This window comes from Bombina bombina, chromosome 2 (genome assembly GCF_027579735.1).
Source record: "Bombina bombina isolate aBomBom1 chromosome 2, aBomBom1.pri, whole genome shotgun sequence".
NCBI classification, from domain to species: Eukaryota; Metazoa; Chordata; class Amphibia; order Anura; family Bombinatoridae; genus Bombina; species Bombina bombina.
The window spans coordinates 473621165-473644626 of record NC_069500.1 but is presented as its reverse complement, the minus strand read 5'-3'; the positions used below and the strand labels follow the sequence as shown (position 1 = coordinate 473644626).

General features: G+C 39.9%; 1 protein-coding gene across 3 annotated transcripts in view; it reads right to left on the bottom strand.

Annotated features, from left to right (window-relative positions):
- Nucleotides 1–7106: 7106 nt before the first annotated feature.
- Nucleotides 7107–23462, bottom strand: part of KCTD10 (potassium channel tetramerization domain containing 10) — a 71707-nt gene continuing 55351 nt past the window's right edge. For all 3 annotated transcript variants that reach the window (XM_053702115.1, XM_053702116.1, XM_053702114.1), the window contains exon 7: nucleotides 7107–8091. In XM_053702115.1, the coding sequence (XP_053558090.1) occupies nucleotides 7873–8091 (219 nt within the window). In that variant the 3' untranslated portion in view covers nucleotides 7107–7872. The remainder of the gene's footprint in view (nucleotides 8092–23462) is intronic.

The following is a 23462-nucleotide window of genomic DNA, read 5'->3' as shown; positions in this document are numbered from 1 at the left end:
TGTGACGCAGTATCAGACATGGCTCTCGTGTCATCGGCGCGCTCTGTCCTTAACCCAGAACTGTCGCGCTTGCCTCTTAACTCGGGCATATTGTATAATACTTCTTTCATAACATTAGCCATATCATGTAAAGTGATTTGTAAGGGCCTTGATGTACTTGGCGCCTCAATCTCACGCACCTCCCGAGCGGGAGACGAAGGTACTGACACGTGAGGAGAGTTAGACGGCATAACTGCCCCCTCGTTGTCTGGTGATAATTTTTTAATCGGTACAGATTGACTTTTCAAAGTAATATCAATACAATTGGTACACATATTTCTATTGGGCTCCACAACGGCTTTTAAACATAATGAACAAGCAGATTCCTCTGTATCAGACATGTTTAAACAGACTAGCAATGAAGCTAGCAAGCTTGGAAATTACTTTCAATAAGTTCGCAAGCAATATAAAAAACGCTGCAGCGCTTTTAAAAAACACAGTTGAGTAACAAAGAACTAATTCAGTTATAGTCAACAATTCTTTAAATGTATTAATTAGCAGAGGATTGCACCCATTAGCAACAGGATGATTAACCCCTCAGTACCTAAAAAACGGATATCAAATTAATATTAAACGTTTTTATCAGTCTAACACACTGTCACAGGTCTGCTGTGACTGATTACCTCCCTCAAAAACGAATTTTGAAGACCCCTGAGCTCTCTAGAGACGTCCTGGATCAAGGAGGAAGAAGCAGGAAGACTGTGCTAGAATTTTAACTGCGCAACAAGGTGCTAAAAAAGGCCCCTCCCGCTCATTTACAACAGTGGGAGACCTGATATAACGGTTTCTATGCAGAAATATACGTTAGCCATGTGGAAAAAAATTCATGCCCAAAAGGATTTATCACCAAAGTACCTCACAAAACGAATAACATGCCAGTAAACGTTTTGAAAATAAACTTCTTTAAATGTCATGCAAAGTTATCACTAAGCCTACAACCAGTCGCTACCACTGCAGATAAGGCTTAAGCATTATTTCAGTATTAACAGTATTTTCTCAGTCAAATTCTAGTCCCTAGAAAATAACTCTACTGTGCATACATTTATCAGCCTGATACCAGTCACTACTACTGCATTTAAGGCTGTACTTACATCATACGGGTAACAGCAGTATTTTCTTAGTCAATTCCATTCCCAGAAAATATTGTACTGTACATACCTCACATGCTATTCCCATGTTCTGAAGTTACCCCACTCCTCAGAATGTCGAGAACAGCCAGTGGATCTTATTTACGCCTGCTAAGATCATAGAAAACGCAGGCAGTTTCTTCTTCCAAAAACTGCCTGAGATAGAAAAACAGCACACTCCGGTGCCATTTAAAATAACAAACTTTTGATTGAAGAATAATTAAGTAAAAACTCCAACTCCTCCCGCGACCTCCTTCTTTGTTGAGGGTTGCAAGAGAATGACTGGGTATGACATGTGAGGGGAGGAGCTATATAGCCTTTTTAAACAAGATAAAGTATGGTGGAATCATCACTTCTTTGATAAGTACATTAAAAGAAATTTAATTCCTAGAGGGCTAAGGATACACCTTTTCCCTGCATTTGAATTTAAACAAAAAGAACCGACGATTGAATGGGAAAAAGCATGATCAGAGTGCTCTAATAAATGAATGAATATTCTAATAAAGCATGATATTGCAGAATATGACAGACTAGAAGAGTTAATAAAAACACAAAATGAACAACTTAAACAGTTTGAAACACTGAAAGAGTTTGAAACCTCCTATAAAAAATACCAAAAAGAACTGGATAAATATGAGGCAGATATAAAACAAACCAAAATGGGGAAATTAAACAGAGATGTGGAGGATTTCCAAAATAACAGAGTATACAAATGGAAAAGAAAATATAATTCCAATAACCCCATTAATTGTCAAAGAGTTACCATCATACATAGCGATACAGAAACAGAGGGTGAGGAATCTGATAATCCTAATGAGGAACCATCTCCCCACACTTCATTAAATCAAACCCCAACTCATTTAGAGAACAGAAAGAGGAAAGGTTTTTTAGAGGAGGGTACAAATTTAAATTCAGTCCCACCAGAAGAGGTAGGGGGGGGGGCAACAAAAAAGTATCAAGAACAAGAAGTGTCAGATAGACACGACAAGGCAACAAGCCATACACGAGGAGCCCCAGCCCCTTCTCCAAAATCAAAATGAAACAATGAAAATTCTGAATTTGTCTAAAAAAATGTTATCAAAAGATCATATTTCATTATTATCAAAAGGTTTGTCATTCTGTCCCAGCACTCCGTTTGGTAAATTTGAAAATATTAAAGACATACAACTTTATTTAAGGAAACTACTCCTGAGGAGACAATATATAGATACTCTAAAAATATAACTCAGAAGTAACTTGGAATATGATCTATAGGTTGAATAAATATAGCTGAGTTAATATATTTAATCACAAATATTATTTGTAAATATAAATATTGTGTAACCTAGAAGACTATTATCAGTACAAGCAAGAAGTCATAGAATCACATCTAAGAATATCTATAGATAATATGACGAGAAGACAATGCTAGCATAGATAACAACATGTATATTTGCTATAGGGGTAAAATAAGGGGATATTCAATTCGATTATACGAATAGAAATATCACAATTCAACAACATTTTTACACTGTGAGAAGACCATCTTCACTTCCATTAATATGATGAATTTAACACTCAGTTGCCCATTGTTTTCATTCATTATTGTAGGCCCTCCTGCAAAGCCCGGGAGATCGGAAGGACTGCCTTCAACTCCCCTAAAACTCTGGCAGCTGTGCAGGAACATCGTGGAGTGGAAACACTGCCCTTAGAGCTCAGATCAGCTTGTTTTGGAGCTAGAAGTCAGACGCCGGAGACATCAGAGGCGCTCCCACAAGGCCAGTGCTCAGAAGCATGAGCCACCATTTCTCTCACCTAGCGTGTCACATTGCTATAGACTGCAGCTTGTTGTCAGCCTCAAGCTTCACTACGACTTGGGCCGAGACAAGCACCATCCTGACCTGGGATTCTTACTGAGGGCCACCACTGAGACGCTGCATTGTGCTGAAGACCTAGAGGGTGGGTGCATTACACACACACTGCATAATTATAACAGGTCTGTTGCTAATATATAACAGAGCCCCACCATATAGCACCACACAGGGTAAACTGCATGAGAGCCCATACCTGAAGGCATTTCTTTGTTTGCAGCTTCTACCTTCCACTACTAGAGGCCTATTTAAAGTCAAACCCTGTAGTCTTACACTATCCAGCGTGTTATATTAGCACATCAGTAGCTAGGAATTGAAATAACAGTTTAAAAAAAAAAAAAAAAAAAAAAAGCCTCAGAGGACTGTCCCACCCAACAGTGAAATCTAACTTATCTACTACTTATTAGCTCATAGCATTTCACCTAACATGGAATAAATCAAACTGTTTTTAACTCAGTGCACAATACTTCTCTTAAAGAGATAGTAAAAAAAATTAAACTTTAATGATGCAGATCAGGCATGTCATTTTAAACAACTTTCTAATTTACTTTGATCATCAAATTGCTTTGTTCTCCTGTTTTTCTTAGTTGAAAGCTAAACCTAGGTAGTCTCACATTCTAATTTATAAGCCCTTGAAGGCCGCCTCATCTAAATGCATTTGACAGTTTTTCACAGCTAGAGGGCGTTAGTGCATGTGTTATATATAGATAACACTGTGCTCATGCACGTTAAGTTATTTAAGAGTCAGCACTAACTGCCTAAAATGCAAGTCTGTCAAAAGATCTCAAATAAGGAGGCAGTCAGTAGAAGTTTAGATACAAGGTAATTACAGAGGTAACAAGTATATTTCTATAACCGTGTTGGTTATGTAAAACTGGGGAATGGTAAATAAAGGGATTATCTTTCTTTTTAAACAATATTATTTTTGGTGTTTACTATCCCTTTTAACATCTACTAAATCACCTACATACAAGGACACTGTACCCAGTTTGCTTGCTGTGTCTGTACTGGTCACTAATAAAGCGTTACCTTCTACTTACTGAAATCTCTCCCTATACACCTCGGAATGTCTCATTCTACCAAGAAAAAATACAGACCCGAGCCTGCGTTAAAAATGACTAATAGATCACTTCTCTCCTACTCCCCCTGACCCACAACGTGAGGAGGAACAGCCTGATTCTCCTAGGTCAGAATACAGTGACCTCACTTCTGCCACCTTGCAGGAGCTGCAAAGGTCTCCAACTTCAGCTGTCACACCAGCTTTCATCTTGGATTCTCTAAAATTCTTGCTAAATGCACACCATGCCTCATTCTCAGCTAAACTTACTGCATCAACTGGCATACTTAAGCGAGAAATACCTTCTACAAATGAACGGATAGACAACCTGGAAAGGAAATATGAGGACCTAGCTACGGAACAATCAAATGTTCTCCCCTACACCCAACATCTATCTGACTACCTCGAATCAGTTGAAGACAAAATAGCTGATATCGAAGACAGAGCCCAATGCAACTTGAGGATCCATGGGATTCCAGAATCTGTCATCACCTCTGATCTTTGCTTCTATCTAACTGAGCTCTTTCATTCATTAGCCCCCCCAACTGCTGAGGCAGAAGACATGCTTGACTGAGCATTAAAATCCAAGGGCCTTCCAGAGGGACAACCTAGGGATGTAATACTTAGGCTACACTACTTCACTAACAAAGACAGAGTCCAGAGAGTGCACTTCCAGAAACCACACCTTCATGCCAAGTCTTTCCAGACCTATCTCTAAGGACCTTCCAACAAAGGAAAACCTTTTCAGAAGTTACGTAAACACTAAGAGCGCATGTCATCAAGTATCGCTGGGGTTATCCCATAAAACTCCTGATATTCAAGGATAACCAGATGCACACTATCAATAAGCAAACACAAGGAACTGAACTCCAATCCTGGAACCTACTTTTCTCACAGTTTACAGCTCAGAGGGAGCATATGCACTCTAACAGCCTGAGAGCAACCGCACCAGTTTGGGCAGCTCTCCCACAAAGACACCATACAAACTTGATAACCTGTTGGCTCCTTTCACGTTCTACACTGGGCGCCTCTGTCCCAGATCAGCTACCTTTCCCAAATTGACTCTGGACATCGCCCCTATCTGACTAATAAGTATTAAGAAAAAAAAAAAAAATATATCACACCTCACTTTAACCCTATTTACTAACGACACATAAGCTTCTGATTCACACAAATAAGTCCTCTTTCCCCCTTTATGTCTCCCCCCACTCTTAACTACATACAACTCTATTCAAGATACAGCTATCGCAATGTGTCTTAACGCACATCATACCTTTTGTTTTTTCAACGGTGTTCGTCTTAGCTACATGATACCTATGGTCACATATATAGAACTCCCTTGTTTTCCTAAAACTACGAGGAGGTGCCCACACATCTACTCCATCTATGGTAACCCTCTTGATTTAATAGCACCATAAAGTTTAACGTAGTACTGAGTGCTAATTTTACTAAACACTCTATACACTTACCACTATTCCCACAGACAAACGAAGCATGTGAGGATCACCTCCCTCTTTTTCTCTCCGCTATTAATTCAGGCTTAAACCAACAACTAGCTTAAGGCAAATGTATTGCAAAGCACCCCATTGACTCTTACACTTGCAATTCACAAGAAGGTTAAGCCTAGCTATATTATTCATATAGTTGTACAAAACAAAGTGCAATGAGTTGTACAATTTTTCTGTCCTACTGGAAGCTTAGACGAGGCACCCATGCAATATTCTGTCCCAACTACTTATATTTGAATTCTGGAGACTTCAAAGTCATATAAAGTCTTGGGGCTTCATAGAGCTCCCACTTTGCGCCCCCCCCTACTGACTGGGAAAAGAGGTGGGCATCAACAAGCCCAATCCCAAGAGCCCTCTCGATCTCATACAAAAAAGACATCCTCAACTCACCAAAAATTTATAAGACTCCCTATATTCTACAGTGGGGGAAAAAAAAACCCCAAAAAAAACCCACCAACTAAACATCCAGGCAGACCAGGAAAAGTGGTCACTGGCACCATCCCTTACAAAAAGTGGCCATTGCACAACCATGCAGGAACTATACCTCAAAAATGTGCACTCAATTGCACCTTACCCCACTACGACTTAAGATTTCCCCCACAAATTCTCCCTTGTGCTGGAGAGGTTGTGGCAAGGTTGGATCATGCATGGTGGGAGTGCCAGACATTACAGCCCTTTTGGACTTTACTATTTCATAAATGTTCCTCCATAGGACTCCAGATACTAGGTACACACTGTTTCATTTAGGCTTGCGGAATTTACAACTACTGAGTAAATTATTAGTTTTATATCTCCTTGTGGTGGCCAAACTATCCATTGCTAAACTCTGGAAACAATCCAAACTCCCATCCTGGCAAGAAATTGTCAACATAATGGATTACCTTGAAATGATGAAAAAGCCTTATATTCTCCCTACAGAACAAAACTACCTTACATTTCCAGGTGTGGGAACCCTGGAGAAGGACACGACAAACTAAAACAAATCACTCACCTACTTAGATATTATTGAAAATTGTAAACCACAAATCAGCCCTTTTCTCTTTTTTTTCTCCCCTCCCAACTCTTTTCCCCCCTTCCCCACTCGCCAAGTGCAAATGAACAACCTTTAACTGACTAATCATTACCTCAAGGAAATAACGCCTCCCCATTATATCATACATTTGCTACTTTAGTTAAAAACTGAATTGAAGCTGCGATTTTATTATGTTTATTGCATAACTCATCTAAAAGATGCTTCTCTTATTCACAGATCATCAGTTTCGTCCGACTATGCATGAATGAGGTGTTAAGCAAAGAGAGGGTACTCTTTCAGAGCCACTAACACCACCATAAGACACAGAGGGGCATGAGAACCCAATTTGGATAGATTAAATTGCTCATACCGGACATTAATAAGATGAGTGAAAGACGTTTTTCTTTATAGGTTTAGCTCATTACACCTCTTGTAAAAATTGGTTTTAAAACAAAAATGCAACCCCCCCGTCAAAATAAGATAAATACAACAAACGAAAACACTAGTGGTATGTGAGAGTCCAGAACCATGTTTATTGGAGAGAAAAGGTAAAATATAAATATTTGTGTAATACTTTTAGAAAGAAATGCATAAAAAAACCAAAACATAAAAACGCACACACACACACACATACCATAAAACCTCAAGCACTTCATGGAGTATTGCTAGTTTAAAGTAAAAATATTTATTACCAGGCCAAAAACTTAAGGCCCTTTTGATGAAATTGTTGTGGATGTGATCCTGGCATACAAAATCAACATTTCCTTAAATAACCCTATAAAGTAAGACAGCTGGTAGAGCTAGTCCCACCGAGAGTGAAAGGGTTGATATCCAATTAATTATCAAATGGTCTCCTGTGCACACAAAAATGTAAAATGGGGTGCTTCTAACACAACATACCATATCAAACAATGCATTTAAGGCAACAAAGCATCTCTATTCGGAATCTGCTTTGTCTTCTGTCACTTAAGTGTTCCCATGTTAGCTCCAGTAAGTGTTGGCATAAATGTATATATAAATAAAAAAATACAGGACCATCAATTAGTTGGAACTAGGAGGAATTAATAAGAAAGTCCTTATGCTGACAAAAAACAAATTCAGCTTGGTGTCCCTTAAAAGTAACTGGAAAGTGTAAGGTGGTCAAAAAATTAGCCACACAAGCATGGTTTAAAAAGATTACCACCTTAACCGTTATACTATGCTTCTTCCCATTTGGGACGTGCTCAAATAGAGGTGTAAAATCTCTTGTGGACGGCAAATTAACAAAAATAGCTGAGTTTTATTGGTGAAGATGAGTTCGGTCATCTGGTCTTTTGATATGGATCCGTCTTACTCTTTCAATTCGATCACGTTCATCGTCATCCTCTAAGTGGTGTGACCGACCTGCGGCCCCACCTGTGGCTTCCAGCAAAGCATTATCTGGTCCTCGCCCATCCTGAGCTTCATACAGAAGGATGTTCAGTGTTTCTTCATAGATTCTGGCTTCGGGGAACTCCACCTGAGTGATTACAAAAAAAAAACAAAGATCAGGTAACTGGCATGTTTCTTGGTCAATTTAATTTGAACCTAAATGCTAAAAAATATCTGTCAAGACCTCTCAACTCTGAGTACTTGCAAAAATGAACAAAGCATCCCTGTTCTAGAATTCAAGCTCCTTACAAGTTAAAAAATAAATAAAAAATATATATACTTTTATTCTAAGAGGAGACCCATTCATTGTGGTGAGTCAACAGTACGTTGTGGGCTGCATATCCTAGCTATTCAATCACAGCTCTTGAGGGTCACAAATAAAGAAGAGTTTCAGGTTTTCTTTGCTTGACCACAGGTAAATCAATTTGGTTAAGCCAATATGATCACTCCTCAAGCACAAAATGTTATGGGTTTTACACCGCTTTTCCAGAAGCCACAAAATGCAAAAAGCTCTAAAACAACCCATTTTTATTAACATTTTATACAGTAAATTATAATTTTATTTAATAAAATTCGCTAGTGCTTAAATAATCCTTTAATCTTCAGAAATATGAATGTTTCTTGAATGCTGGGACAGTAAAAAGACAAAATTAAGCTTAAAGTGCCATAAAACAGGTTGAGATCTGTGCATATCCTAAAGTAAAACAAAAATTTATGCTTACCTGATAAATTTCTTTCCGTACATGGAGAGTCCACAACGTAATTCCAATTACTAGTGGGATATTCAACTCTTGGCCAGCAGGAGGAGGCAAAGAGCACCCCAGCAAAGCTGTTATGTGTAACTTCCCTTACCCATAATCCCCAGTCATTCAGCCGAAGGAAAATTGAAAAAGAAGAAACACAAGGGTGAAAAAGGTGCGCAAGGTTTACTAAAAAAAAACGGCAGATATATATAATTAAAAAGAGGGCGGGGTCGTGGACTCTCCATGTACGGAAAGAAAGAAATTTATCAGGTAAGCATAAATTTTGTTTTGTTTTCTTTTCTATGACATGGAGAGTCCACAACGTCATTCCAATTACTAGTGGGAACCAATACCCAAGCTAGAGGACACGGAATGAACAGGGAGAGAGGAAAAAAGGCAGGACCACCTAAACAGAAGGCACAATCGCTTGAAGAACTTTTCTCCCAAAAGAAGCCTCAGACGAGGCAAAATAATAAAATAGTAGAATTTGGAAAAAGTATGCAAAGAGGAACATGTTGCCGCCTTGCAAAACTGTCCCACTGAAGCTTTATTTTTTAAAGCCCAAGAAGGAGACAGCCCTAGTGGAATGAGCCGAAATTCTCTCAGGAGGCTGCTGTCCAGAAGTCTCATAAGCCAAATTAATCATACTTCTTAACCAGAGGGAAAGAGAAGTAGAAGTGGCCTTCTGACCCTTACACTTTCCAGATAAAACAGGGCAGAAGATTGACTAAAAACTTTAGTAGCTCGAAGGAAACACTTAGAGCATGCACAACATCCAAGTTATGCAAAAAGACGTTCCTTATGAGTAGAAGGTTAAGGACAAAAAGAAGGAACTACAATTTCCTGATTAAAGGGACATTATACACTCAAAAAAATATGGGCTATTTAAATAAAGCACTCAAAGAAGATATAGTTTGTAATCGACATGTATTATCAATTTTGCTTCTAAAGTGCCTAAAAATGATGATAAAGTTTATACACTGTGTGCAGAATTATTAGGCAAATGAGTATTTTGACCACATCATCCTCTTTATGCATGTTGTCTTACTCCAAGCTGTATAGGCTCGAAAGCCTACTACCAATTAAGCATATTAGGTGATGTGCATCTCTGTAATGAGAAGGGGTGTGGTCTAATGACATCAACACCCTATATCAGGTGTGCATAATTATTAGGCAACTTCCTTTCCTTTGGCAAAATGGGTCAAAAGAAGGACTTGACAGGCTCAGAAAAGTCAAAAATAGTGAGATATCTTGCAGAGGGATGCAGCACTCTTAAAATTACAAAGCTTCTAAAGCGTGATCATCGAACAATCAAGCGTTTCATTCAAAATAGTCAACAGGGTCGCAAGAAACGTGTGGAAAAACCAAGGCGCAAAATAACTGCCCATGAACTGAGAAAAGTAAAGCGTGCAGCTGCCAAGATGCCACCAGTTTGGCCATATTTCAGAGCTGCAACATCACTGGAGTGCCCAAAAGCACAAGGTGTGCAATACTCAGAGACATGGCCAAGGTAAGAAAGGCTGAAAGACGACCACCACTGAACAAGACACACAAGCTGAGCCAAGAAATATCTCAAGACTGATTTTTCTAAGGTTTTATGGACTGATGAAATGAGAGTGAGTCTTGATGGGCCAGATGGATGGGCCCGTGGCTGGATAGGTAAAGGGCAGAGAGCTCCAGTCCGACTCAGACGCCAGCAAGGTGGAGGTGGAGTACTGGTTTGGGCTGGTATCATCAAAGATGAGCTTGTGGGGCCTTTTCGGGTTGAGGATGGAGTCAAGCTCAACTCCCAGTCCTACTGCCAGTTTCTGGAAGACACCTTCTTCAAGCAGTGGTACAGGAAGAAGTCTGCATCCTTCAAGAAAAACATGATTTTCAAGCAGGACAATGCTCCATCACACGCGTCCAAGTACTCCACAGTGTGGCTGGCAAGAAAGGGTATAAAAGAAGAAAATCTAATGACATGGCCTCCTTGTTCACCTGATCTGAACCCCATTGAGAACCTGTGGTCCATCATCAAATGTGAGATTTACAAGGAGGGAAAACAGTACACCTCTCTGAACAGTGTCTGGGAGGCTGTGGTTGCTGCTGCACGCAATGTTGATGGTGAACAGATCAAAACACTGACAGAATCCATGGATGGCAGGCTTTTGAGTGTCCTTGCAAAGAAAGGTGGCTATATTGGTCACTGATTTGTTTTTGTTTTGTTTTTGAATGTTAGAAATGTATATTTGTGAATGTTGAGATGTTATATTGGTTTCACTGCTAAAAATAAATAATTGAAATGGGTATATATTTGTTTTTTGTTAAGTTGCCTAATAATTATGCACCGTAATAGTCACCTGCACACACAGATATCCCCCTAAAATAGCTATAACTAAAAACAAACTAAAAACTACTTCCAAAACTATTCAGCTTTGATATTAATGAGTTTTTTGGGTTCATTGAAAACATGGTTGTTGTTCAATAATACAATTAATCCTCAAAAATACAACTTGCCTAATAATTCTGCACTCCCTGTATTGCTCTGACTATATTTGAATACGCTCCAGTGACTGTCCTCTCACTCCGGTTCTGATTGTAATTGACAGCGGGTCAGCGGCACTGAAGGTAGACCGCTGCTCACTATTGAATCTTTGCTTCATTTTTTTTTAGTACTTGATGCCAACGTTTTACTGCCTTGTTTGAGGGATGGACAACTGTGGATGGTTGGCTGGAATATATGTTATGTAAATGAGATTGATATATATATATATATATATATATATATATATAAAATAAACTGCTTAGTACTGGCATATGCAGTACATTCTATTTACATACATACTGTTGTTATTACTGTGTTTGTAAAGTGAGAGGTGAGGGGATTGCACATTACACAGACAGCTTCAGCATGGGGGCAAGGACTAGCTAGGGACTGAGGAAAAAAAGCCTTTGTCTGTAGCTAGTGGGTATTACGGACGTATTCAAATATAGTCAGAGCAATATAAACTTTATCATCATTTTTAGGCACTTTAGAAGCAAAATTGATAATACATGTCAATTACAAACTATATCTTCTTTGAGTGCTTTATTTAAATAGCCCATATTTTTTTGGGTGTATAATGTCCTTTTAAGGCTTCAATCTGACACCACCTTAGGGAGAAAAAAACAAAACTAGTTAGTACGAAGGACTGCCTTATCTGCATGAAAATAAAACACAGGGAATCACACCGCAGAGCTGAAGATAAAAAAAAAAAAAAAAAAAACCCTCCCAGATAACAACAACATGCATTGGCTCAAACTGAGCCTGCTTAAAAAACCCTATGTTGAGGCTCCAAGGAGGAGCAACAGGTTCAGTTTTTAAACACAGACCTGATTCTGACCAGGGCCTGAACAAAACTTCAACATCTGATAAATCTGCCAGACGTTTGAGCAAAAAATGAACAGTGCAGAAATCTGACCCTTCAGAGTACTGACTAACAAATCCTTCTCCAGGCCATCCTGAAGAAAAGATAAAATTCTGTGAATCCTCAACCGACTCTAGCTTTGCACCAAACATAGTATATACACCATACCTTATGGTAAATCCTGCAAGAGACAGGATTACGAGCCTGAGGCATAGTATGAATAACTGCCTCAGAAACCACATGTAGACAGGACTAGACGTTCAAACTCCAAGAAAACAGCTTCAGAGATTCTAGATTTGAATGGAGGAATGGACCCTGAATTAGAAGGTCGTTCCTCAGAAGTAACCTCCAAGGTGGAACAGAAGTAACGTCCAAGGAGGATGACACTCCCCCAGATTCGTGAACCAGGTACTGCGAGGCCAGGCAGGAGCCAAGTGATCACAGATGCTCTCTCCTGAATGATACGAGCACACAAGGAATATATCAGCGCTAATCTACAATCAGATCTCTCCAAGATGTATACCAGAAGAAAAAATTAATCACAAAAAAAATATATATATATAAATAATAATAATAATAATAATAATAATACTGTAGATATATGAATGAATACTGAATGATACGAGCAATGAGTCGTGGAAAGAGAGCAAACAGAGGAAAACAGGTATGCTAGACCGAAAATCCAAGGAACCGCCAAAGTATCTATTACAGCGGCTTAAGGATTTCTTGTCCTAGATCCGTACTTTGGAAGCCTGGTGTTTTTTTTTGAGGCGCCATCAGATCAAACTCCGGAACCCCCCACCTGAGGGTTATGCTGAAGAACACTTCTGGATGGAGAGCACACTCCCCGGGAAGAACCACCTCCAAAAATGTCCACTCCTAGAATGTGGATGGCAGATAGAAGACAACCGTGCGCTTCTGTCCACTGCAGAATGTGAGTCACCTCCTTAATTTGTCAAGGAACTCAAAGTTCCTCCCTGGTGGTTGATGTAAACCACTGAGGCGATGTAGTCCTACTGGAATCTGATAAACCAGACTAAAAGATAATTGAGGCCAAGCTGCAAGGCATTGAAGATTGCACTCAACTCAAGGAAGAGAAGACTCCTCCCAAGACACAAACCCTGAGCTGTTAGAGAGCCCCAAACTGCTCCCCAGCCTACCAGGCTGGCGTCCTTAGACACACTCACTCAGGAGATCTCCAGAAGCAAGAGCCCTGAGATAGATGATCCGGGGGTGTGTGTGAGTGAGAGAGACAGACTCTTGTAAGGGGATCCAGATCTACCCTCTACAATAAATATGAATGGTCTCCGTTCCATTGACTAAGCATGCATAGTTGTAGAGGTCTCAGATGGAATCGAGCAAAAGGAATGATGTCCATGGAAGCAAACATCAGACCAAATCACCTCCAAGCATTAAGTCACTGATGGACGAATAGCAGACTGGAGAGAAAGGTACGAAGTAGGGCTGCACGATTAACTGCACATGTGGTTTTAAACCGCGATTAATCGCCGCAGTTTAAAAACAGCGAGAGTACACTATTTTAATGAAGAAAAAAAAACACACATTCTTTATTCTTCATGAAAACGGAGGCGGAGAGGGAGGATGAGAGGCGGACCAGGGTGCGGCCGTGGGCGGACCTGAGAATGCCTGCATAAACGGCCATTTTTGCCGAGTGTGTGGCAGCAACTGGCTTTCATCCTGCAGTCATCTGGGAGTAGTGTGGCAGTGGTCAAGCGTTGGGACAGCTCAAAGTTGTGAGCAATAAAGTATTAAAAAGAAATTAAAACTTTTAAAGTGCACTTTTTTTTCTGTGATGCATGTGAAATTGTGAATGTAAACATTGAGATTTAGATAACATGTTTGTTCATTAAGGGTTGTACTTGCTACTACTACTTGCTCGTAGGATGTATTGCTTTGTGAATTTATATTATTTATGTTACACATAAAATAATATATTTTACTACTACAGAACAGTCTCTAGCTCTACTTCATCATCAGAATATAGAGGATGATCATGATATAGATAATGAGTTACTTTTTAATAGATAGTGATTTAGATTCCCAGAAGATAGATCATCAATCTCCTTAACAGTACACAGTGGTGCAGTCAGTGCACATATTTTTGTTTTTTATATTTTTCCTCTAATTTTAAATAGTTAATTTTATATTTACATTACCATTACCCTTATTATACCAGTTTGCAGTCCAGTAGTGTACCATAACACAAATAATTTTTAATAAATAATCAAAAAAAGATCTTATTATATTAGTTTACGTTCCCAAATAAGTTATATTGGTTTAATAATATGTTTATTTATGGATGGATGCATTGCTGCAGCAAGTGCAAATAAAGTAATATTTTTTTTTATTTAAAAAAAAATAATAATTCTAACGTTTTATTGTAGCTCAGCCTCTGCAATTAATGCAAGTCAGATTTTTTTTTTTAACCTTTTAAAGCCGTTATGCCGTTCCATTCCGTCATAATTAGACTGGGCTTTAAAGCCGTTATGACGGAATGGAACGTCATAACGGCTGTCCTGAAGCCTTCTGTGCTTCAGGGATTTAATCGCGGTCTGGAGGGCGTTCCTAGGATTGTAGGGACGCCCCCCAGATGCGATCCAATAATTGAAATCTCGCGATCGTATGCACGATCGCGTAGTTTCAATTTGTCTACATCGGAACAGTTGTTCCGATGTAGGCACTTTAACCCTGTCACGAAAGGGTTAATCATTGATGCTAGGCTAGTGCTGTAACAACAAAAAAAATCATTAATGGTTAATGCATTTTGGTAAGCAAAAAATATCAAAATTAGCATGATGCTTAAATGTGCAAGCAATGCATTCATTGTGTCAAGTCTGCAATGTCCTATTAACTGTCCATGTGCATTGTGCAGCCACAAAATAGCAGCCCTAAGTACGCCTAACCAATTGTGTTTAAGAAAAAATAAATAAATAGCTAAGCTAATAAAATATAAGTCAATTTAATTTCAAATGTTGCTTAAAATAGCATGGATGCCATGCTCTACTGCTCTTGATTCAGAACACAAAACAAATTAATTAAATGTAGAAAAAAAAGTGTTTTTTTTACTTTTGTGTCCCTCCCAGTCCATTACTGTTTCTGACTGTGTTGTTGACACAATGAACAAACACAACAGTCAGAAACAGTAATGGACTGGGAGGGACACAAAAGTAAAAAAAACACTTTTTTTATACATTTCAAATTTTCATTCATTGATTTTGTCTTTCCAAAAAGTAGAACTTGTCTCCCTCCCACCACCGCCTTATTCTAAAAATCTTTTGTGTTTATTGTTCAACCAACAGCAAATACTGCCTGACAGTGCCTGTGTCATCTACTCAAGTTCACCAAAATCAGCCAACAGCTGTGGTTCCAGATTGCATCCTGTTTCTTCTTCTACAACAGCAAGTTCATCCACACATCCTGCAGCCTGTTTCTTCTTCTACACCAGCAAGTTCATCCACACATCCTGCAGCCTGTTTCTTCTTCTACACCAGCAAGTTTATCCACACATCCTGCAGCCTGTTTCTTCTTCTACACCAGCAAGGTCATCCACATCCTAATGCAGCCTGTTTCTTCTTCTACAACAGCAAGGTCATCCACATCCTAATGCAGCCTGTTTCTTCTTCTACAACAGCAAGGTCATCCACATCCTAATGCAGCCTGTTTCTTCTTCTACAACAGCAAGTTCATCCACACATCCTGCAGCCTGTTTCTTCTTCTACAACAGCAAGTTCATCCACACATCCTGCAGCCTGTTTCTTCTTCTACAACAGCAAGGTCATCCACATCAAAGTGCATCCTGTTTCTTCTTCTACAACAGCAAGGTCATCCACACACATTCTGCAGCCTGTTTCTTCTTCTACAACAGCAAGGTCATCCACATCAAAGTGCAGCCTGTTTCTTCTTCTACAACAGCAAGGTCATCCACACACATTCTGCAGCCTGTTTCTTCTTCTACAACAGCAAGGTCATCCACATCCTAGTGCAGCCTGTTTCTTCTTCTACAACAGCAAGGTCATCCACATCATAGTGCAGCCTGTTTCTTCTTCTACAACAGCAAGGTCATCCACATCATAGTGCAGCCTGTTTCTTCTTCTACAACAGCAAGGTCATCCACATCATAGTGCAGCCTGTTTCTTCTTCTACAACAGCAAGGTCATCCACATCATAGTGCAGCCTGTTTCTTCTTCTACAACAGCAAGGTCATCCACATCATAGTGCAGCCTGTTTCTTCTTCTACAACAGCAAGGTCATCCACATCATAGTGCAGCCTGTTTCTTCTTCTACAACAGCAAGGTCATCCACATCATAGTGCAGCCTGTTTCTTCTTCTACAACAGCAAGGTCATCCACACATCCTGCAGCCTGTTTCTTCTTCTACAACAGCAAGGTCATCCACATCCTAGTGCAGCCTGTTTCTTCTTCTACAACAGCAAGGTCATCCACATCATAGTGCAGCCTGTTTCTTCTTCTACAACAGCAAGGTCATCCACATCATAGTGCAGCCTGTTTCTTCTTCTACAACAGCAAGGTCATCCACATCATAGTGCAGCCTGTTTCTTCTTCTACAACAGCAAGGTCATCCACATCATAGTGCAGCCTGTTTCTTCTTCTACAACAGCAAGGTCATCCACACATCCTGCAGCCTGTTTCTTCTTCTACAACAGCAAGGTCATCCACATCCTAGTGCAGCCTGTTTCTTCTTCTACAACAGCAAGGTCATCCACACATCCTGCAGCCTGTTTCTTCTTCTACAACAGCAAGTTCATCCACACATCCTGCAGCCTGTTTCTTCTTCTACAACAGCAAGGTCATCCACATCCTAGTGCTGCCTGTTTCTTCTTCTACAACAGCAAGGTCATCCACACACATTCTGCAGCCTGTTTCTTCTTCTACAACAGCAAGGTCATCCACACACATTCTGCAGCCTGTTTCTTCTTCTACAACAGCAAGGTCATCCACACCCTAGTGCAGCCTGTTTCTTCTTCTACAACAGCAAAGTCACCCTGCAGGTGCACTGCAACTCTAAAAGCCTGTGTCTTCTACAACAGCAAGGTCAGCCATTCAGCCAGCGTCTTCTACAACAGAAAGGTCAGTCATCCATAGCGAGTGTTTTCTACAACAGCAAGGTCAGTGCTTGTGTATTCTACAACTGCAAGGTCAGTCTCCTCCGGTGAAAGCCAGTGTTGCCTCAGTCTAAATAAACATGAATATGAGCAACCCCATTGTTGTCGTCTTTAAAGTTTATATTCAAATAATTTCAAGTGCATAAGCCTGTGGTCTCTTGTCTCTTCTTAATCAAGGTGACTGCATCATCATTAAGTTAAGCAAGCCCATTGTTTTCTTTATATTCTAGATCTAGACCAAGTACAAGCCTGTGGTCTCTTGTCTCAATCCAGGTGATGCCACTGCATCATCAAGCCCATTGTTGTATTCTTTCTTTCTATTCAAGTGCAGCTAGCCTGTGTTCTCTTCAATCGAGGTTACTGCATCATCAATCCCATTGTTGTCTTTCTATTCAAGTGCAGCAAGCCACTGTGTTCTCTACTTCTCTTCAATAAAGGTGCCTGCATCATAGCACTATCAGCCTATTTTTTTCTTCTTTAAAGTGCAGCAAACCTGTGTTCTCTCTTCAATCAAGGTGACTGCTTAATCAAGCGAGCCCATTGTTGTCATCTTTATATTCAAGTGCAGAAAGCCAGTGTTCTCTACTTCTCTTCAATCAAGGTGACTGCATCATAGCACTAAGTATCAGCCTATTTTTTTCTTCTTTAAAGTGCAGCAAGGCTGTGTTCTCTCTTCAATCAAGGTGCACTGACTGCTTAAAGGACCAGTCAACACAGTAGATTTGCATAATCAACAAATGCAAGATAACAAGACAATGCAATAGCACTTAGTCTGAACTTCAAATGAGTAGTAGTTTTTTTTTCTGACAATTTTAAAAGTTATATATTTTTCCACTCCCCCTGTGCCATGTGACAGCCATCAGCCAATCACAAATGCATACACGTACCATGTGACAGCCATCAGCCATTCACAAATACATACACACTTATTCTTGCACATGCTCAGTAGGAGCTGGTGACTCAAAGTTAAAAAAAAAAAAAAAAAAAAAAAAAACTGTGCACATTTAGTTAATGGAAATTAATTGGAAAGTTGTTTAAAATAGCATGCTTTATCTGAATAATGAAAGTTTAATTTTGATTGAGTGTCCCTTTAATCAAGCCCATCGTTGTCTTCTTTATTTTCAAGTGCAGGTAGCCTGTTTTCTCTTCAATCAAGGTGACTGCATCATCAATCCCATTGTTGTCTTTATATTCAAGTTCAGCAAGCCAGTGTGTTCTCTACTTCTCTTCAATCAAGGTGACTGCATCATAGCACTGTCAGCCTATCTTTTTCTTCTTTAAAGTGCAGCTAGCCTGTTTTCTCTCTTCAATCAAGGTGACTGCATCATATAGAACATTGTTGTCCTCTCTTTATATTCAAGACTTTCAAGTGCCTGTGGTCTCTTGTCTTAATTGCAACAGAAGCATATCATCCATTCTTTAATTATTAATCAAAATAAATTGTGCGGTTCTAATCAAAAATCTTTAAGAAGCTTTTTTTAAGACTGCATCCGCTGCGCCATCTCTGCAACTTAAAGAAGTTATACTAGCATCATCAGAGCTAAGCTAACTGTATTATCAAGGCCATTCAATAGTTCTCTGTCTTTGTATTCAAGTGCAAGACTGTGGTCTAGTCCATTTGTGCCACGGTTGCCAGTGACACCTGACCCTACTGATATTGGCAGTGTGTGCGGTAGTATAATCTCATTTTTTGTGCCAGCTGGTATTGCGTGGTACATAAAATTCAAGATGATTTCTGAAGAGCTGTCTGTGTCCAGAAATAACGACGATGATGAAAATGATGTTGCTACAGAATTGTTGGTGCCAAAGAAAAGTAAATTTATGCTTACCTGATAAATTGATTTCTTCTATGATACGACGAGTCCACGGATTCATCCTTTACTTGTGGGATATTATCCTCCTGCTAAGAGGAAGTGGCAAAGAGCACCACAGCAGAGCTATCTATATAGCTCCTCCCTTGACTCCACCCCCCAGTCATTCGACCGAAGGTATAGGAAGAAAAAGGAGAAACTAAAAGGTGCAGAGGTGACAAGTTTTAAATCAAAAAATATAATCTGTCTTAAATTGACAGGGCGGGCCGTGGACTCGACGTATCATAGAAGAAATCAATTTATCAGGTAAGCATAAATTTACTTTTCTTTTATAAGATACGACGAGTCCACGGATTCATCCTTTACTTGTGGGATACAATACCAAAGCTACAGGACACGGATGAACGGGAGGGACAAGACAGATACCTGAACAGAAGGCACCACTGCTTGAAGAACTTTTCTCCCAAAAATAGCCTCCGAAGAAGCAAGAGAGTGTCAAATTTGTAAAATTTGGAAAACGTATGAAGGGAAGATCAAGTCGCAGCCTTACAAATCTGTTCAACAGAAGCATCGTTTTTAAAAACCCATGTGGAAGCCACCGCTCTAGTAGAATGAGCTGTAATCCTTTCAGGAGGCTGCTGTCCAGCAGTCTCGTATGCCAAACGGATGATGCTTTTCAGCCAAAAAGAAAGAGGTAGCCGTAGCTTTTTGACCTCTACGCTTTCCAGAATAGACAACAAACAGAGAAGATGTTTGCCGGACATCCTTGGTCGCTTGTAAGTAAAACTTCAAGGCACGAACAACGTCCAAGTTATGCAACAGACGCTCCTTCTTAGAAGAAGGGTTAGGACACAGAAAGAACAACAATTTCCTGATTAATATTCTTATTAGAAACAACCTTAGGAAGGAATCCAGGTTTGGTACGCAAAACCACCTTATTAGAATGGAAAATAAGATAAGGCGAGTCGCATTGTAATGCAGATAGTTCAGAAACTCTTCGAGCAGAAGAGCTAGCAACTAAAAACAGAACTTTCCAAGATAGAAGCTTAATATCTATGGAATGCATAGGTTCAAACGGAACCCCTTGAAGAACTTTGAGAACTAAATTCAAACTCCATGGCGGAGCAACAGGTTTAAACACAGGCTTAATTCTAACCAAAGCCTGACAAAATGACTGAACGTCTGGGACATCTGCCAGACGCTTGTGCAGTAAGATTAACAAAGCAGATATCTGTCCCTTTAAGGAACTAGCTGATAACCCCTTCTCCAATCCTTCTTGGAGAAAGGACAAAATCCTAGGAATCCTGATCTTACTCCATGAGTAGCCTTTGGATTCGCACCAATAAAGATATTTACGCCATATCTTATGGTAAATTTTCCTAGTGACAGGCTTTCGAGCCTGAATCAAGGTATCTATGACCGACTCAGAGAATCTCCGCTTAGATAAAATCAAGCGTTCAATCTCCAGGCAGTCAGCCGCAGAGAAACTAGATTTGGATGTTGGAACAGACCCTGAATGAGAAGGTCCTGTCTCAGTGGCAGTTTCCACGGTGGCAGAGATGAAATTTCCACCAGATCTGCATACCAAGTCCTGCGTGGCCATGCAGGTGCTATCAAAATTACCGAAGCCCTCTCCTGTTTGATTATGGCAATCAGACGAGGAAGGAGAAAACACATAAGCCAGGTTGAACGACCACAGTACTGCTAGAGCATCTATCAGTACTGCTTGATGATCCCTTGATCTGGACCCGTAACAAGGAAGTTTGGCATTCTGACGAGATGCCATCAGATCCAATTCTGGTGTGCCCCATTGATGAATCAATTGTGCAAACACCTCCAGATGGAGCTCCCACTCCCCCGGATGAAAAGTCTGACGACTGAGAAAATCCCCTTCCCAGTTCTCCACTCCTGGGATATAGATTGCTGATAGATGGCAAGAGTGAGTCTCCGCAAAAAATTGGGAATAGACAACTAGCGCCTAGATGAGTTTACCTGCTACACTATAAACAGACCCCCTTATAAGGTCCTAAAGAAAATGCAATATAAAGAATTTGTATAGGAGCGACAAAGGCTAAGGTAAACAACAGGTAAATAATCCAACAACACCACTAATTTTCTTTGGGTGTGCCTAAGTAATACTCCACCAACAAGGTTCTTAAAACAGTGGTTTCATTTACATATAGTAAAAACATTAAGAACAATTAGTTAAAAAAAAACTTTTCTATGAATGGAATAAGCACCAGAGATCAAGATCTATATTTAATCTATATACAGAACAAATCTAACTATCAGTATAGATCAAACTTGTGAAGTTTGAGGATCAATCAATAAGTAGTTGAATAATTAGTTGGATAATTTTCTCATATCCCAGAGATAATAACGGCTTAAACGTATTACATACAAACGTGAAATGAAATAAAGTGATAACCCAACTGTGGGAAAAATGCTTATGTGAAAGAAAATAAAAAATCTGTAAGAAAAAAATAAAAAATCTGTAAGAAAAAATTGTGAATAAAAAAAACATAATTTATGCTTACCTGATAAATTTATTTCTCTTGTGATGTATCGAGTCCACGGATTCATCCTTACTTGTGGGATATTCTCCTCCCCTACAGGAAGTGGCAGAGAGAGCACCCACAGCAGAGCTGCCTATATAGCTCCCCCCTTAGCTCCACCCTCCAGTCATTCGACCGAAGGCTAGAAAGAAAAAGGAGAAACTATAGGGTGCAGTGGTGACTGAAAGTTTAAAAATAAAAATATATATATATATGCCAGTCTTAATAAACAGGGCGGGCCGTGGACTCGATACATCACAAGAGAAATAAATTTATCAGGTAAGCATAAATTATGTTTTCTCTTGTAAGATGTATTGAGTCCACGGATTCATCCTTACTTGTGGGATACCAATACCAAAGCTTTAGGACACAGATGAAGGGAGGGACAAGACAGGGACCTTAATCGGAAGGCACCACTGCTTGTAGAACCTTTCTACCAAAAATAGCCTCTAAAGAAGCAAAAGTATCAAATTTGTAAAATTTGGAAAAAGTATGAAACGAAGACCAAGTCGCCGCATTACAAATCCGTTTAACAGAAGCCTCATTTTTAAAAGCCATGTGGAAGCCACAGCTCTAGTAGAATGCGCAGTAATTCTTTCAGGAGACTGTTGGCCAGCAGTCTCATAAGCCAAACGGATGATGCTTTTCAGCCAAAAGGAAAGAGAGGTAGCCGTAGCCGCCTGACCTCTCCGCTTACCAGAATAAACAACAAACAATGAAGATGTTTGACGGAAATCTTTAGTTGCTTGTAAGTAGAACTTTAAAGCACGAACCACATCAACATTGTGCAACAGACGTTCCTTCTTTGACGAAGAATTAGGACACAGTGAAGGAACAACAATCTCTTGATTGATATTCTTATAAGAAACAACCTTAGGAAGAAACCCAGGTTTGGTACGCAAAACCACCTTATCTGCATGGAAAATAAGATAAGGGGAATCACACTGTAAAGCATATAGCTCAGAAACTCTTCGAGCCGAAGAGATAGCTACTAAAAACAAAACTTTCCAAGATAGAAGCTTAATATCCATGGAATGCATAGGTTCAAACGGAACACCTTGAATAACTTTAAGAACTAAATTTAGGCTCCATGGCGGAGCAACAGGTTTAAATACAGGCTTGATTCTGACCAAAGCCTGACTAAATGCTTGAACGTCTGGGACATCTGCCAGACGTTTGTGTAGAAGAATAGACAAAGCAGATATTTGTCCTTATAAGGAACTAGCTGATAATCCCTTCTCCAAACCTTCTTGGAGAAAAGACAATATTCTAGGAATCCTAATCTTACTCCACGAGTAACCTTTGGATTCACACCAATAAAGATATTTGCGCCAAATCTTATGATAGATCTTCCTGGTGACAGGCTTTCTAGCCTGAATCAGGGTATCAATGACCGACTCAGAGAAACCACGCTTTGATAGAATCAGGCGTTCAATCTCCAAGCAGTCAGACGCAGAGAAATTAGATTTGGATGCGTGAACAGACCTTGGATTAGAAGGTCCTGCCTCATTGGCAGAGTCCATGGTAGAACCGAGGACATGTCCACTAAGTCTGCATACCAAGTCCTGTGGCCACGCAGGTGCTATCAGAATCACCAAAGCTCTCTCCTGCTTTATTCTGGCAACCAGACGTAGGAAGGAGAGGAAATACATAGGCCAGATTGAAGGACCAAGGCACTGCTAGAGCATCTATCAGTACCGCCTTGGGATCCCGGGACCTGGACCCGTAACAAGAAAGTTTGGCATTCTGACGGGACGCCATCAGATCCAATTCTGGTGTGCCCCATAGCCGAATCAGCTGGGCAAATACCTCCGGATG